Genomic DNA, 15,929 nt, shown 5'->3' on the forward strand with positions numbered 1-15,929 from the left:
TTTCAAGAGGGCTGAGGGGTTTATTACTTAAAGAAAGCTGTATTTTGATTCTACAATATTGGAGTTCGGTAAATTTTAAAGTTTGTTTTGTACGAATTGGCGGAGGGGGGGGGGGGAGGTTCAGGATCCACGATCCCCCATACACAGGTATGTTTCTAGACTTATAGCATGACTCTTTTTTTACTACAGATTTAACTTAATATAACAAGTGAACAATTTATACACGGTACGATAGATACCTTATTATCAATCAAATTACGCACAAAACGTCTCGGTCTTTCAAAATTTGCAAATACTAAAGGATTTTCCAAATATGTCTATTTAGGAACGTTGGCAAAGGCAACGTCAGCTTGCAATCAACTAACAGAGAATCGCAGAAAACAGCCTTTCATACAATTTCTACGTTTTTATGGTTCAACTAGATTTAGAACCATTATTATGATTTGTGCTTCTTTCAAAACTTAAAAGAAGAGATACTTCATCCCCCATCCATTATTAGTTTCTTTTTGTTTTTTCTTCTTTTTTTCCTTCCATAGAACAATGGAGGAAATTTTTTTTAACTTTGATACATTTTGATAAAAAAAATTCTTTATGAAAAAAAAAAAAAACAACAAACAAACAAAAAAAACAGAAAAACAGAAAAAAGAAAAAATGAAAGAGATCAAAATAATTTAATCAATACAGATAAATGTCTACCTTGTTATTCGTTTACGTAGAAAATTAACTCTTTCTCTTTCAGATTTCAGAGGCATTAAAAAAATTTTTAAGACGTAAATACTAGACGTTTAGATTGACTTCAAAATTAAAACAGAAGCAGCGTGCAAGGTTAATGCAGTAAAGACCTCTCCACATCAGCATAGACTGACATGGCGACGAACGATTTATTCAAGAAACATGGTAACAACAAAAATTACAACACAAGCCAACGTAGAGCTCAAAGTGCCATCTTTCAGCAGTAATAGTATAAAGAAATGCCAAATAATACAAATAAATTCAAAGAAAGAGAAACAAGAAAACGAAAAACATAAAAAAATAGACCCATTTCCATATGATTATAATTTAGTCCAATTTTAAACTGAATCTATAATCTACCAGACCCTCGACTCTTCGATAAAAGCCTATTTAAATAAGAACTATTCTTTAAATTCATGACTATATCAGCCGAATCAAATCTATCTGTAACATGAAATATCTGGTATCTAAAATAAAATCCAGCCCTTTCTGATTTCATAAGAGGATAGCTATGCTTATTGGAAAGAACACGGACACTGAGAAAGACCCCATAGCCTCAGCATGATTAATAGTTCGTTGTACTCTGAGCATCATAATACCATATTGCTCCTTGCAGGCCTTTGTCCGACAAGGGTACTCAGACACAGAAAAAATTATAATTGAATTCTCGACAAATATTCATGCTTCACAGGACGAAGAATAAAAGAATTAAAGATTCTTACTCCCTTATTCTGCATTATCTGCAGGGAACCTCTTAAGATAAATAAAAAATCTAAAGCCGAACTGACCAGCCATAACAAAACAAAGAAATTAATCTGAAAATGACAAACGGTTCTATGGTCAGTAAAGGAAACGAAGAAAATAAAATCAAACAAATATTTCACCCGTACAGAACAAGACGCAGCGTAGAAAAAAAGAAGAAAAATAAACAAAAAAACAAAATAACTAGAATCTAAAACTAAAATAATGTAAATAAAAAATATATAGATAAAACTAAACTAAGACAGACTAACTAAAATAAATATAATTCGACCGTATAGAACGTCTTGTTCTGTATGGGCGAAATATTCGTTTCATTTTTGTTCTCTTCGTTTCCTTTTCTGACCATAGACCGGTTTGCATTTTCAGATTCATTTCTTTGTTTTACCTATTGCGATAAGTTATCGAACAATCTATGAGAAATGGTACAATGAAACAATGGTATAGGATTCTGAGGTTGGAGCAAGGAAACGCATAATGAATATATAAAAACAACATGCTTAAATTGTGAGCAAGATTCAACTGCAAATAATCACAATAGTAATAACCATGGGCGCACATATGGAAGGGGGAGGGGAGGGGCAGAGGCCCCCCCCCCGGCTGAATGATGCCACCTTATATTCTTACATTTTTGCTTTGAGATTTCTATTATACAGCATTGGAAGTGCCGATTAGACTAGGCTAGCCCCCCTCTAAAATTCAGCTTATGGCCGCCCATGGTAATAACAAGATTGTAGCTTTTAAGTTATATACAAAAAAAGTGTAAGACTAAAACTGATTGCAAAGCATACATGCACACAAAATTGTCAGAATTATAAACTAAACATTTACGGAAAGAAATAATTCATCAGCGTTGATCCCATGATACTTAAATGACTTAACCCTTTTTCATCCTATTTTGACATACAATTAGCCCCTCTACTCTATTTACATTTAATGACGGCTGGAAAGTCCAAATATCACGAAATTGGTTTTTAATAAGTTTGAAACCAAACAGTTACAACCAAATAATAATTTATCTAGAAAATAAATTGCTACCATTAGGATCACAACCGGCAAGGACGGAGTTTGAGTTTTTGTAAGCACCAGGCCGTCACCAGGGAAAGCTACGGCTAAACCCCTATTCATCCCAAGAAAATCTATAATAGGATTTTCTTATATTTCTTCCAGACCAATTACTGTGGTAATAATCTCCGAAATTATAGCCTTGCTTTACAAGGAAATTATAGCCTTGATTTCTAGTATTCTACTTTCCAAGTTTCTATCAAATACCCAAGCTTATTTCGGCCTCCCTTCATCACGTTTTTATCAAATTACAGTCATGAAGAATCTCAACATTTTTGGATATATATAAAAGAATCATCCATACGATCAAGGCTGCAAAAAAAAAAAAAAAAAAAAAAAAAAAAAAAAAAAAACGTAGAGAGTAAATTTACCTATTGACGTTTGTTGTATTTGCTTCAGGATTTTCAGGAGAGGTGGCGTTTCCAGTCTCGTTGTCAGGATTTAACTTTTCAAATGTGCTTTCAACAGAATTCAAATTTAAAATACCACTTTCATCTATGTTGAAATGGACTTTAATACCTAGAATAAAATTGATAGACAGGATTAGTAGTTTTGAACGAAATAATTCATTTAGTAATAATCTTAATAATAATCACTGCTCCAGTGTGATTCGATATCAATCTGGTTGACGACTATTCAAAATGATTCTAAGAACATTCTGAATCTATTTTTCCATACTTGTGGTAATTCAGTCTCTTAGATACCAAATCAATTACGTCCACTTACATATTTCAAAATTCTAGTCAAAACTCCTAATCAAACACATATTTTGACTGTTGAATACAAAATATATTCGTTCTGTTTTTTAAGAAGAAAATGTAAACTGATTTAAAGGAAGATTCACTTAAACGCATTTACTACATTCATGAACAAGCAGGCCTAAACAAAAATTACAGTTCTCCATCAACGATTCGTACATTAAAAGCCACATCACTAGCCCTTTCTTTGGAATCTCTTACGCTCTCTATTTTGCGAATTTTGCAATATACTGACTACACCTTTTAAAGCGTTTTATAATATAATTGAAACGCATTTATTAGACTAAATCAGAGAAGGTGGTTAGGTGCAATTCCCTTGTAAGATCGATCTTATCTGTTATTGATCTGTCAAACTGATTGTTACAGGAGGGGGAGAGGGGGGGGGGAGACATGATATAAAAACATTAAAAAATTTTCAGACTTGACTGAGGAAATTTTTGAACGGAAAGAGGGGCGTTTTTTCGATAACGACCTATATTTTTAAAACTTTTTGTCATACAATTTGTCTGTTTTTACATTCTATCAGATTCAAGCCGACCCTGACACAAATTTCTATGCATATCCTGATTGTATCAGTTCTTAAAGGGATTTGGTTTGTTCACACACGATCCCTTTTTTGTTTTTTACTGTTCTTCGAAAGGTAAATACATTAAAACTTGGGATATAGACAGTAAAATAATATATATCATTAAACTCGCAATTTTAAGAAATATAGTAACTTTTCATGCTCCAAATAAAAATGATCGAATAAGAGTCATTTCGCACCTCCAAATGATAAATACAAAGTTAAAGAGGTCTACATAATTCAACAATGGCTTGAGCAATAATTTAGACTGATAGATTTCCACCTTTTCACAGAGGTTTCCAATTATAAGCGCATCTAGGCTTTTTGTCATACCTGATAATTAATTAAAACACTTAAAAGCAAAAAGCAGGATTTCTCTCCAACAAAATATTATGATTTCTACAACTGTCTTAGAACTAGAGAAGGTCGATTCTGGGGATGCAGATTGAAATTAGGTAGAAAAAAACAAATGAAAGATGAAAAAAAGGCACTAGAGCTTGAAATTTCCTCTCAATATTAAGTGATGATTTGTTAAAAGTACAAAAATTGTACTTTTAACAAATGATTTGTACCTTTGAAAAAAGTACAACCGCAACATTCTTTATCAAGAAAAACACAAAATTTCTTACATATTTAAGTAAAAGGATGAAACCTGGTTAAGAAAAAAAAAAAAAAAAAAAAAAAAAAAAAAAAAAAAAAAGGCCCGTCTCAATGAAACGTTACCAATCAACCTTAAAACAAAAAAATATTTCTATCAAAAATTAATTTGATAGTCAAATGGTTAAGAATCAGCAAATCTTCCATGACTTTTATGCTGATTCAGAGGTATGAAAAATCTTCGGTTTTAGACTACAATTTATTTTCTCACAACAGGTATACCTAGGATGTATTCTGTTTCATTTATTACCAATGGATTATGGAAGTAACACACGCATCACTCCTGACCAACATTATAATATTTTTACAGATATAGAAGAAACTATACAGTCTTAGACTTTTGAAGGTGCAAACGATCCCTCCAATCCACGGGTCGGTCAAGAAAAGCCTAATTATATTCTGATGTATTTATTATATATAATGTAACAGATTTTAAACATGTATTATCCGTGTTACTTAGAGGTACTTAAAGCCACAAGTTTTACGATAGGGGTGCCAGAAGACGGATTCTTTAAATGCCAGATTCTTCAAAGGGGAGTCCACCGGACGATTTTGTTCAGTCCTTCTTTAAAACCCATCTGACTGATCTTAGTACGATCCTTTTCGATTAATATCCCCCCCCCCTCACGAGATTTTTTGTTGCAGGAAATTCCTCTATTAAGTATTGTTCCCATGTAATTCCTCCCCGCCCCCCCCCGGAAAAATTCCCACGGAAAAATCTCTTCCCACTGAGTTTTGCAAAGGTGTCAATCTACCGATATTTCGTGTTTCCAGCCTTATTCAGCTTAGTTCTTGGGCCCAGTGATTGCTATACAATAGCATAAGCATAGTAGACTTAACGGCGACATTGTATTCGATTCTCCAAAATTTTTGCGGCAGGTCAAAAATCCGTATTATATTCCAACATTTTTTTTGTCAGACTATTTCCACCTAATATTTTAATTGTTTGTACTTGGCGATCCAATCATTGAGAGAAAACTTAGCTGTCAACTAACCTTTAAATTCAGCACCGCTTTCAGTATTCTTTTCAATACTTCGTTTGACTCCATCCAGTTTAACCACACTAATGTTCAAAATTGGCGGATTCAGTTTCATTTGCTCAGAAGGAGCATAATTAACATAAAATTCAAAATCTTCCGTGTGCTTGTTGAATGTCAAGATCTTCTTCTGTGGATAAGGATTCAAGAATGAATACAATGTTCTTCTAACAGCCTTTCCTTTCTTTTCCTCATCTACTTGACGCTCAAAGTCTACTTCAATAGGTATGAATATCGAATCCTTAATTAAAAATTTCTTGACCTTGAAACCTGTGCTTAGATCTGCTGCGCGGTAAACAGCCCCAAGAGCACATGCTTCATCAGCATTAATATTCTTACTCAATTCACGGCCGGTGATTCCAATCAAGCGTGCTTGCACTGCGGGCATCCGAGTATTTCCTCCAACTAAAATTATTTGTTCAATCCTATCTAGAGTAAGTCCAGATGTTTCCAGAGCTTGCAGAAGGGGTTCTTGCAATCTATCTAATAGATCAGCTGACAGTTCTTCAAGCTGAGTTCGTGTCACCTTGAATAGATCAAATGAAAGTTCAAACCAAAAGATCAAAAACGAAAAGATTAAAAATTGTTGAAGTAACTAAAGCCTAAAATAAAAATGTGGAGCTCAGATCTGACTTATGTTTGAACAATTTAAGGTTTATACTCCCTCTGCAATTTTTAGTATTTACTTTTCTGTTTTCTTACGATTTTAGCATATCATTGAAAGACGAAAATTTTGCAAGCATTCTATGACTGAGACTCAGGTCTGTTCACCTACCTATAGTATTATATTTTCAGAGTTCAGCGCACATGGTGTTTGTAATTTAAGATATGTTAATAGTTAATTGAAAGTTGTTAAAAAGGGACAATTTTCCTATTTTTCAAGCAAATTTCGATCCTTCTCTAAGAAAAAAAAATCTATGTAACATCATAATTCTGGTTCGGTAAATGGATAGACATTCGATTAATGAATCTAATGATATAAATATCTGGTCCTTTCTTTGAAAGCTACAGCTGCAGTACCGTCGTAAAATCGCTTCCTTCGGGGGGAAGCTACATATAAACTACACAGAATAACACGTTTTTAAGACTTAAGATTAACTCTTAAAAACTAAAAAAATGAGCATTTACTCAGCAGTTAGAAAAATTCATTGAATTTACGGAGACGAAGCTTCTTATTAAATGAATACAAAAACTTAATGTTTTTTTTTGTATCTGTCTTTTTTTCAATCGCGCATTCGCAGGCACTGAAGCATATAGGCATCATTAAAGAGTTAAAGCAATGCCTATAGTCAAGTTTCTTGAAAGGTGTTTAGGAGTCAGTGCCAATGTAAGTCAACCAATTAAACGAGTTACGAACTAGTATTATAAGCTGGTGGCATTATCGTAAACTTTAAACGGCACAAAAAGGATGGAGTCGATAGACTTCCAATATGCACACCATTAGTTTTAAAATGCAACAGATATGCCAGTTCCAAAGCGTAATAGTACGGTCATTACGTTAGTCATAAGTTTTAACCTCATAAGTTTTAAGTCATAAGGTTTAACCTCAAACGAATTGCAAAAGTTTTGATTTTGGTATCATCCGAACCAGAAAAACATTCTCTACTACATAAAAAAAATCGGCCAAAATCGAACGAGGTGAAATTGACCGTTTTTCTTCTTTTCTTAAAAAAATGACGAATTTTTAAAACAACTTGAATTTGCACGTATAGAAAGTCGGTAAGAGGCAAATCTGGTACGTAGTTCACGAATATGCACTTTGTTTTGAACATTCATGTTCGGTTTCCATCCCCCCCTTCTCCCGCCAATAAATCAAGCGTCGATATAGATCTGAGAACAGCATTACGCAAAGTTGAATTCAAACAGGAAAAAATTGGACTGCTAAAGCAGAAAAGAAGACATGTCCATGCCGCTAGAAGACCCGTGAGGATAGGGCAAAGAATGCCGTTCGTCAGTCTCCATCCCCAGTTCTCAGAATCAAGGGCAGAGCTTGGAAGCTCAATCCAATCTTGTACTTGAAGATAGGTTTGGAAACAGTGAAATTTCGTAACTGCTGAAGTAGGAGGTAGATCTTGGGGATGAATGAAAATTGTAGACGTTGCTACTTTCTGCTGAAAGACTTGGTGTCGGTAACTGTCAAGATTGTCAGTAGATTTTCCACCGTATAATATAGAAAGTACAGCCTATCCCGCTGCTTTGATCTCTTCTTTTGAAGCATCAACTCTAGAAAACGTTGGATCATTTTCTTTAAACTGTTCGCTGTCTATCAGCCGTTTAAACGCAAACCCTTTGCAAAGTCCATGTAGACGGGAAGTTGTGTCGCATCCAAGAATTGCGTGAGCAAAAGGAAGCAGTTTGCAGGTTTCAGTACCAATTTTCTTAACAATGGCTTCGATACCCCAAGTTCCACCTGAAGCGGTTGGTTTAGGCTCACTGTGCAATATCGTCACCGATAACTACAGCATCCTGAGTCTTGGAAGACTCAATCGCAGTAAGCATAATCAGCAAGTCAGCATCAGCTTTAGCTTGGATGGTTTTCAGACCTTTGCCTCGTAAATAATCAGAAAGTACATTAAACAAAACATGCCTTATTCTTTTTGCACGAAAGAAATTCCTCTTTTTTGGTCGTCGATCTCATTTCTGGGCTAAACAGTATTTCCCGTCCAGTGACACGGTTTCACTTGAGATGCTTACTTGCTCCCGCCGTTTACCCGTGCCATTTAAACATTTGTCTCAAATACTCGGACTATCTGTCTTGGCTTTTTCTACAGTTAACCATGTCTTGATGCCTACTGAAAAATACTTGATTTTCAATTCAAAACCAACGGAATTTTTGTCGAGGCAGCGATATCGTAGCCATCAAAGACAATAATGGCGTCTGGATATCTGGCCAATATATAGTTCCAGTATCGGTATAAGATCTCCGTATATGTTTCTTTCTTCGCCCAGCACCCCGTCTAAGACCTAGGTGTAATTCGGACTATGCTTTTTCCCAGTAGTATCAATTTCTGAAGTTCGCTTGATAGCTTTTACTAGCTCTTGTTTTATTTGGCTTTCGGAACGTGCCAGAATCATGAAATAGCGACGAAAGATATGAGCAAAGTTCATATTCAAATGAAGATTCTTCGTCCATATTCAGTCTTTTGGATACACTTAGAAGACGCTGAAACAGCAATGAAGGGTCTAAACGTGGATTTCCCCTATTTTTTTTTGCTTCGCCGTCATAAAGACTGCATGACCCTTCCGTTTGAACGAATGCTCATTCATAGTTTTCCTACCATTCCATCAAGAATCTTCGTCCCGACTTCCACTGCTTTGTCGGCGTTCACGTTTTTTGCAGCAGTAATGCCAGTAGCAAGACTTTGAAGCGATAACCGATCACCCACTGAAGGAAACGACTGTTCGACAAAATCAATAACAATTTGTGTCTTTACAGTCCCTCTGCTGCCTTCAAATACCAGATTCTTTGTGTTGGTTGCTTGTGTGATACATAACATCCGTCAGCTCTTGCATCAGAAGATTAACGTGAGCACAGGCTGGACGTCCCATTACCCACAGAGGTCTCTGTACTTCCGTCATTCCCTTACCTTTAGTCAATTTGATTGCCGTTTTCAGACTTCTCATCAGTTCTTGTTCTATGACCAAATCTGTAGATAAACCGGCCCAAAATATGTCCGAACTTCTCACAACGCGTAAGCTTTTTTTGAAAGACTGGAAAAGTGTTGGGTTTGTATGTTCAAGCCTGTTCATCTGCTGTAGGTACGGCCTCGCCGAATTCGTGTAGTTGTGATCAGCTGCTGGAGGTAGGGAAGCATGTAGGAAATTGTTTGCAAATGAAGTTTCCAGACACCAATATTCAAGGTGCCAGAAAAAATTGACCTACATAAAACAGTTTTTGCAGTTTAACTTTTGGAAGGATCAATCAACCCAAGTAGGAATTCTTCTTTGAGACATGAATGCTAGATGGCACTCTTATTAATTTTTGTAGAATTTTTCACCAATGGTGTCTGAGTAATTGAGTGTCCGGTTCAACTCCGACCTCCCCTATTTAAAACCAGGTTTCACGTGTTTTAGAAGCTGATCGCTTTAGAGTAAGAACAAGATACTTTTAACAGTTTCACAAGACATTCTTGTCATACCGTATGTATACTTATAAAGTTACGGTTATCCCCCGTGCATTTCAATCATTCTAGTAGAGAAGCCGTACTTATTGACAATAAAATGTATCCTTACTTTTGATGGCTCATAGTAAAACATACCCATCACGTCCTTTTACTATTTAGCTATGCTCTGATTTCAGCAAGACAAAATCTACCTTAAATATTGTAACTAAAAAGTTAATTAGAAGCCAAAATTGATCAGCAAGCGTACTGCTTACACTTTCTTTCAAACTCGAATGTGGGCAAAATGGGTCAGCTTGTTCTTGCGCATCACCGCATCTATTGAATAATTTCTTATCGAGAGCGGTGAAGAACATTGCAAATTCAGGACAATTTTGAAATATGTGCATAACCATTTATTTGATAGCGTGTACATGGGGGGGGGGGGGGCAAAATACGCAATATACTATAACACGACTTTTTCCTAGTATTTCGGCATAAGAAATGTAAATTTTCTCTTGTGTGTATCTGACTTCGTGTAATATCCAACGCATATCAATGCACGCTTTATCTCTCGCGCGTGTGTGTCTGTGTGTGTGTGTGGGGGGGGGGGGAGGCAAACGACACAAGGATGGTCAAAACACTGAACTGAGTCTATATTCATGATCTATGTACCAGATTTTCCTATCACCGACTTTTTAAAAGTACAAGTTAATTTTTTTGTCGTTTTTTTAGAAGAAAAGACGAAAAAACGTCAATTTTGCCTCAATCGATTTTGGCCAATTCGTTATATGTTGTAGAAAATCTTTTTACGGTTCAAATGATACCAAAATCAAAATTATTGCAATTTTTTTGAGGTAACCCCTAAAATTAATTTAGATTAACTGTACTATAACTGGGAAATTGGGATGGTAGCAAATTATATAGGAAACAAAAGTAAAAAATAGTATTTAAAATCAAAATGTAAAAATCCGTATCACAATCAGGACTTGTATTCAAATTCAATATTTATAATTTTGAGAGTTCAATCATGTTTTTTTTTTTGACTGCAAGTAAAAAATCTTTTTACAGTTCAACTTTATTGGTTTTCATAACTTACTGCTAATTACACCATTTCAAATATGAGTCGTAACTTTTCAAGTGGTGGTAATTACAGTTTCCTGAGCGGATAAAGTGGAAACAATATTCAAACTGTCAAACAGCCAAGATTTTTGTTAAGTTATGTCGGAAACATAAAGAAACTTATTCTTTTTTTTTAGGAGGTAAGGGATCCTTCAGATTCATCCTTAGGAGGGAGGGGGGTCGTCTCCTTTGTTAGGCGATATTACATTTGTATCGTCTATCAGAAAGAAAGCGATATTTAGTGAAGACATGCCAACAGCATCAAGGAAGATGTGTCAATGCAACATCAAGGAAGACACTTTTCCTGCATCAATACACCATTAACGGCAGTTTCACTTATACCTGCACAGCCTTGCCCATTGGGCCCATTCAGACTGCATCCGTTATTTCGAGACGACATCATGTCCACCTCTTCTACCAAAACACAAAAAAAGAAGTAAAAAAAGACGGGGATATAAAAAAAGAGGAAGCAGTTTTGATGCTGAGTGAATCGGCACACTATTGTAATTATGTATCGTTGCTCCCAAAACAATTATACACTGATTTCAACAGATTTAACTTCTCCACTATCTTACGAGCATTCAGGTGGTAATCCCAGTTCAAAGTCATGAAATTTAGTTTGTCAGCTTGATCTTCGATGTATATTACGTTGATCCTCATCGACACCCAACCTCTTTAAAAATTTGGTACCGCTTAAAAGCAAGCATTTCGGGCGTGTCTTCGTCCTTTTAAGCTTTGCAGATAATATTAAAATCTAGATATTTCAAGCTTAATATAAAACCTGACGGTTCAAGGCTGCCAAAAGTTTTACTGCATTTTCAGTCTCAACGCAAACAGTAAACGCATTTTTGCTTTAGGCAAGACTTGCCAGCTCTAAGAGCTTGGACGAAATTGAAACAATTTCTGGCCTACGTCACGCCCTCACCAACTCCTCCGTCCATAAGAATTATCTTTCCACCTCTTCCTTTTGGCCAGAAAAATAGCTTGGATCCTCATTGAACAAATCCCGCCAAGTGAAATTTGAATGAAATCCAGTTCCACTTAAAAGTTTGAAGGCAACTGGAGACAGAGGATGTTTCTTTTTTTTATAGCTAGTAATGATCGTAACACCAATTCTGAAGTCCTTTTGTATTACCCTTTTAGTAATCAATATAGCAATCATAATCTGATCATGACTCCAGAGCTCTGCAAGGTTGATGCCCAGGCCTGGTAACGATTGTCTTATGCCATTTTAATTGTCATTTATCTTTGCTTCAATCGGCCCGAAGTTGGCTGAAAAACCTGTGGGAGTGTTTGTCTTTAGTTAGCACTTGTTAATTAAACGAAACACACCCAAGTTACGTTAGTCCTAATGAAATATAACCTTTAGTTTATATAATAATATAGTTTGGGCTATATATTTGAACATTAGCGGGTGGGGGTAAAGTATTTGGAAAGCGCCTCTAACCTAACCTTATCCACCCCCCTAATGTGCTAATATATAGCCCAAACATACAAGTCCAATGCATTGTATCACCTGTCTTTGTATAACTTGTCTTTATGGCTATGAAACTGGTTCTCTGAGATCTAACCTAAGCGTAATTCTTGAAAGTGTTTCGTTTAATTAAAAAGTACCCTTTAGTTTTCTTTCTTCTCTATAATTTAATAGTTTTTTTTTGTTAGGTTAGGATTACTACTTTGTTGAGTTAGTATTTTACAACAGAATAATTTTACAATACTTCTTTAAATCCATTTATCATTCTGCTTTTCTGTAGATTACATTAGCAAATAAAAAATGTTCTTACTAAATGTTTAAAGTCTTTTTCGTCTAAAAGACCTTCTATTTGTGCAAAATGTTCAGCATTTGCGCTCAGGACATTTTTTACGCGCCCAGCTTCTTTGAAGAGCTTTGCAAAAGCTCGAGGATTCTTCGTTACATCGTTTTCAGTCTTTTTCATCTCATTAAATGCATTAGCCAAATGTAACTGAAGTCTTCTCTGGATTTCAGATCCACCAAGGGTTCGATCAAATCCCACGCCTACAACAGCTAGTTGGGGATTCGTCTCAGAGTACCTAAAAATTGTAATATTTCATGCAGTGGTAACACATTTTTTTTAACTTTTACATATATACAGTATTTCTTATTGAAAAGGTGATATTTAAGAGAAAAAGAAGAATATATATGTACATATCCTTGGCGTCTCTCCGGCCCAGAAACAAGGGTTCAGCCCCAGTGATTATAAGCTCAGCCCAAGGTTACAAATTTTGACTTTTACTTATTGGCTTAGTTTCCTTGAAATAGGCCAAAATCAACTCAAAAAGAAAAAAATTACAATGTTTCACTTCGATCCCTTAATAGGAATCAAAGTAAACAAAATCGAAGTCATATAAAGGATCATTAAACTCTGTCTAAGCTCCCTTCACCGTTTCGAAAACAAAACATGGAGTTAGAATCCGTTTTTTAAACTAAAAGTTAGTCCATGTCCACTTACAAAAAATAAGCGAAATAAAACTAGAAATGCAACTTGGCTTTTGTCCCACAGGGACAAAAGCTTTAAAAAGATTTAAAAAAAAACAAAAAATAATACCCGATTCGGGTACTTCCAACCCTATTGAGTGTTTTGCATTTTTTTAAAAGTCTTATTTTTTAACCTGAAAACATTTTCCTGGGGCATAACTTTGGCTCAACATTAAGGCTAGAAAAAATTTCCAAACTCAACAACTTTTCATGACAATGAAAAATCCCTCATCTGCAATTTCCCCTTAAATAATTTTGGTACTTTCAAGTACTTATAATCATAAACTGCAATAGAAATGTTTTTTCACGCACTTTAAAATGTAGGTAAAATGCCAAAATGTCAAAAATAAAATTTTGGGCTGAAATTGCTCACGCTTCCCAGGGTGTTTTTCGAACAAATCTTAGTCTTAGGATATAACCGACAAATCCCCTTCCGTCTGTACAGGTTTAGCCTTTTCACATTTTTCAACCTTATTCCAAGTATATTCTTGAGAGATAAGGAATTTAGGATGAATCCCCGACCCCCCGTTTCTATACTTAAATACAACTTTTAAGGCATCAGGTATCCCCCCTTCCCTGTCTACCCACAGGAATATCTACTGACTTCCCTTATAAAAATGGATGCGCAACTATATAAAAGTGGATGCGCACTACCCTACATACACCAATGAAGCCTCAAATAAACTAAATCGCTCCAATGAAGCTAAAGAAGAACTGCCTCTATATTAGCTGTTAATTTTGTATAAAAAACATAAGCGTCTAGGGACGAATGCACCACCATACTGCATATTGGCCTCCGAAACTTGGGAATAGTAAAAACAACTTTTCGATATAGCATTCAAATATTCAGAATTTACTCAACATCATCGATTTGTTACATTATGCCATAAAATAGCATAAATCGCTATTCTATCGTGGTGAGATCTTGTTTTGTAACTTCAAAAAGGCACTAAAACTTTCGCTTTCCGTTCGAATGAGCACTCTTCCGATTTTGTACTAAAACCAGTTTTCCTTCAGGTGCAAAAGGATTACACAAGAAAAAAACAACCGCATCCACAACTATCCTTATCGGAAAAAAACGGTGTAATTTTCGTCAAGAACGCCCCCCTTTTTGGGGTGTTTTCTCCTTTTTTAGGACCAAATTTCTTATGCTAATAACTTTTGATGGGTAACTTCAAACTTAAAGGATTTTGCATATTTGAGATCATACCGTGAGAAATAGATTCTTGTTATTATATCAAAATTTGAGTTACCAAAATTCTTTTTTTTAGTTTCTATTGGAATATGTCGCTTTTTATTTATACTTTTTCAGTACAAACCATTGGCCCTCCTTTTCTTAATTAAAGGAAATATTATCAAATCCACAAATACAGTGCCTCACTGAACTAAGCTTTCTTTTGCTACTTAAAAAGTCCGGAGGAAATGGAAAGACTCGTTGGCACCCTCCTTAATTTTCCAAAATAACTTCTTCAATACGATCACGAAAGAAGAAACCGAAAACAAAAAAGCCAGATTAGTCCAGGCTAAATTTAAGCATAAAGCAACAGTGGCAGGTCCAAAGATTCGTATGAATTTAAGAGACGACGGAAAAAAAAGTAAACTGTGTTGAGGACAGGGGGCCAGAGGGGGGGGGGGCTTCACCTGATCAATCAATGTGAAAAACAAGAGGTTTATGGGTGACCTCCTAATATTTAGAGTAATTTTTCCATGCTATAATCAATAATCGTTCTGTGTACGTAGTTTCTACTTATTTTAAGTTTTAACCTCAGTATTTACTTCATGAGAAAAACCCCGTTCTGCATGTTTTGCATTTCAATGAAAGTAATTTGTGTTCTGATGAATCTCCGCCTATTGCTTTGTAATTCACATTAACCCCCACAAATTGATCGAAAAGACCATCCACAAAAATTTGGAAACCTTTGACCTAAACATGCACGCTATGAAGATTATACCCCCTCCTCTACAGGAATAGGGGCCCCTTATTCTATAATAGAAAAGGTGTTATTTTGCCAATCATTCTATATATCCGTCTCAGCATTCCCAATAATACCCCATGATATAAACCACTTCGTCCGTAAAAGAGCCATATCTCAACTGAATTACTAACAATAGAGCCACAAGCGGCTTAAAGCTAAAATCAGTTTGTAGTAGTAGGATCTAACAGCACCAGTCCTCTTCAACTTCCCAGGCAAGTTTTGTTTTCGATCAAGTATTTAGGAAACTCGTCTCACTTCAAGACAGACGCCTAGCCAGGAAGCACGGTCCAGAAGACCCCTTCCTTCAATGTTAAAATAATCCTGTTTTTCTGTTTTATCCTCTTTTCATTATTTAGTTTCTCATCTAATTTTTGCAGTACTTTTAATTTACCCCTACACTCAAATTCCAACACACAAGTTTACTTCGCGGCTATCTTTTCAACGTTTCAGAAACGAAACGGTTCTTAATAATTTTTAAGGAGGATAAGTGGCAACTTAGCTACTTAGAGGAATGAGTGGGATGCACCCTTTGAATCAAGTCGTTTGTATTAATTTCTTCATTCAATTTGGACCTACTATTTCTTTCACTCTCTTTCTAAGACTTTTCATCCACAATAGTATCTACTGTAACTTAATTCAAGGAAAACTACAGATGAAAAGC

General features: G+C 35.5%; 1 protein-coding gene across 2 annotated transcripts in view; it reads right to left on the reverse strand.

The window, feature by feature from the left end:
* Positions 1-15,929, reverse strand: part of LOC148953129 (hypoxia up-regulated protein 1-like) — a 70,862-nt gene that overhangs the window by 29,107 nt on the left and 25,826 nt on the right. For both annotated transcript variants that reach the window (XM_089088311.1, XM_089088310.1), the window contains exons 6-8: positions 12,580-12,847; positions 5,532-6,099; positions 2,928-3,075 (exon numbers count right to left, since the gene is read on the reverse strand). In XM_089088311.1, the coding sequence (XP_088944437.1) occupies positions 2,928-3,075; positions 5,532-6,099; positions 12,580-12,847 (984 nt within the window). The remainder of the gene's footprint in view (positions 1-2,927; positions 3,076-5,531; positions 6,100-12,579; positions 12,848-15,929) is intronic.

Source organism: Artemia sp. Qi Xiang Cuo, chromosome 4, assembly GCF_049724085.1.
Source record: "Artemia sp. Qi Xiang Cuo chromosome 4, ASM4972408v1, whole genome shotgun sequence".
NCBI classification, from domain to species: Eukaryota; Metazoa; Arthropoda; class Branchiopoda; order Anostraca; family Artemiidae; genus Artemia; species Artemia sp. Qi Xiang Cuo.